General features: G+C 40.2%; 1 protein-coding gene across 1 annotated transcript; it reads left to right on the forward strand.

Annotated features, from left to right (window-relative positions):
• The first annotated feature begins 134 nt into the window (after positions 1-134).
• On the forward strand, positions 135-1817 carry LOC108356189 (BTB/POZ domain-containing protein 1-like). Its single transcript, XM_017607313.1, has 2 exons — positions 135-198; positions 427-1817. The coding sequence occupies exon 2, from the start codon at positions 427-429 to the stop codon at positions 1759-1761; it is 1335 nt and encodes a 444-aa protein (XP_017462802.1). The 5' UTR covers positions 135-198; the 3' UTR covers positions 1762-1817.
• Positions 1818-1823: the final 6 nt, after the last annotated feature.

Raw genomic sequence — 1823 nt, forward strand, 5'->3', positions numbered from 1 at the left:
CGAAAACGTATCCTTTTCACCACCATTTTCGGTACTTTTCTGTACATACTTTTCTGTCGCACACTTTATTGGGAAAACGGACCATTAAAGTATCCGGAAACGGAATCGGTAAACGGGCAAAAATCCGGTTTTCGTCGACTTTTTTCCGTTTTCGGATCGGTTTTCGGATTTTTTGTAACTATACTTCAAAAAATATATGTAAGTTAACGGCCCTACGAGTCTATATTCCACTTCTGAATTAAAATGTTCATTTAGAAAAAAACTGTAAGAAAAATTCTTGAGATTTAGGCATATTTGCAGCCCTCAAACATATAATTATCATACATTTTATTACTTTTAACAGTAATTCAATAATACAAAGTTTCATGCAAGCACTTATCAATTGTTTGCAGCATTAATTTAATAAATGATATTTTCTCTTTCCAGATGTATTCAATATTCCCATCGAGCTTATCGCAACCAGTGCATTCGCCTCAGACCAAAGCCGCGCAACTGGCCTTTCAGCTCTTAGATAACGCTACAATGAATGCACAATTTAATCGCCGATTCGAACAATTACTACGCTCTGAGAAATACTACGACTGCGTATTTCACATTGGCGGTGCACAACTAAAATGTCACAAATTAATATTATCCACAGCCAGTCCAGTTTTCGAGGCCATGTTCTATGGTCCAATACGCGAGCAACAAAAAGAAATTGAGATTTTGGACATTGGCGCCGAAACTTTTCAAATGCTTCTAAATTTTATTTACGCCGGTGTCATGCCGGTGTCCCTTTCGCTAGAAGAGGCTATTGAGCTATACTATTGCGCTGAGAAATATTTAATCACTGACCTGACGAACACTTGCTTATTGACGATAGCGCGCAAATTACGTTACACAAATATTCTACCTGCGCTGGAGCTTTGCGTCTGCATGGATCTGCGTGATCTGCTGGAGGTATGCATGTCTTTCTTTAACCGCTGCTGTCTCAACAATCCACAATTTATGACATCGCATAAGAGTCACTATGTGCATGTATCCAAGGAATGCGTCAAGGCAATAATTGCAGCTAATAATTGCGCGAAGACTAGAAAGCAAGTGTTGTGGTTCGTTTACGAGTGGTGCCAGCAGGAATGCCATGAATTAGGATTGCAGCAAGAAGATTGTGCAGTAATCATCAATGATCTGCAATTGCCTGCCTACAGTGATGAGGAATGCGAAGTATTGAAGCTAAAAACGCCACAGCGACAAACCTGTAATTCTATCGAACGTAGCTATTTTAAGGCATGCCGGCCCTTCACTGTCGACCAGGATACACATGAATGGACCGTGTTTGTCAAATGCAATCGTTTTATTGCATTGCATGGTCTCATCATTTACAGTCGCCTATCACCACTGGCACATTACGCGTTCAAGCTACCCAGCGAGTACAGTGAAAATTTGCATATTGAAATTTTAGCATCCGCTAATGAAAGAAGTGATGAAGTGAGTGATCAAGAGGGCAATGCGGCGATCAGCGCTGAGACCTTACTTTGGCAGCATAATGTTATAAAGCAGCTGACTAGATACAATTGTGATATGAATATCGAGTGGGATGAGGGGCTGTTGCTTACCCCCGATATTGAGTATAAAATTAAGCTTATGTGGCGTACGGATGCATACGGTTCCGAATATCCGTGTAGTTTGCAATCGGATTTCGTGGATGGAATAAGTTTCAGGGAAGAACCAATGCACTCTGGGAGCTTGGTCAAGGGGTTGCGCTTTACAAATTTGATGTAATAACTTGGATGTACATACGATTATAAATTCTAAGCGGGCATAGATAAAATGTATTTTTTTTT

The sequence above is a fragment of the Rhagoletis zephyria genome, unplaced genomic scaffold, assembly GCF_001687245.7.
Source record: "Rhagoletis zephyria isolate East Lansing unplaced genomic scaffold, Rhagoletis_zephyria_1.1 Rzeph_scaffold_55184, whole genome shotgun sequence".
Lineage (NCBI taxonomy): Eukaryota > Metazoa > Arthropoda > Insecta > Diptera > Tephritidae > Rhagoletis > Rhagoletis zephyria.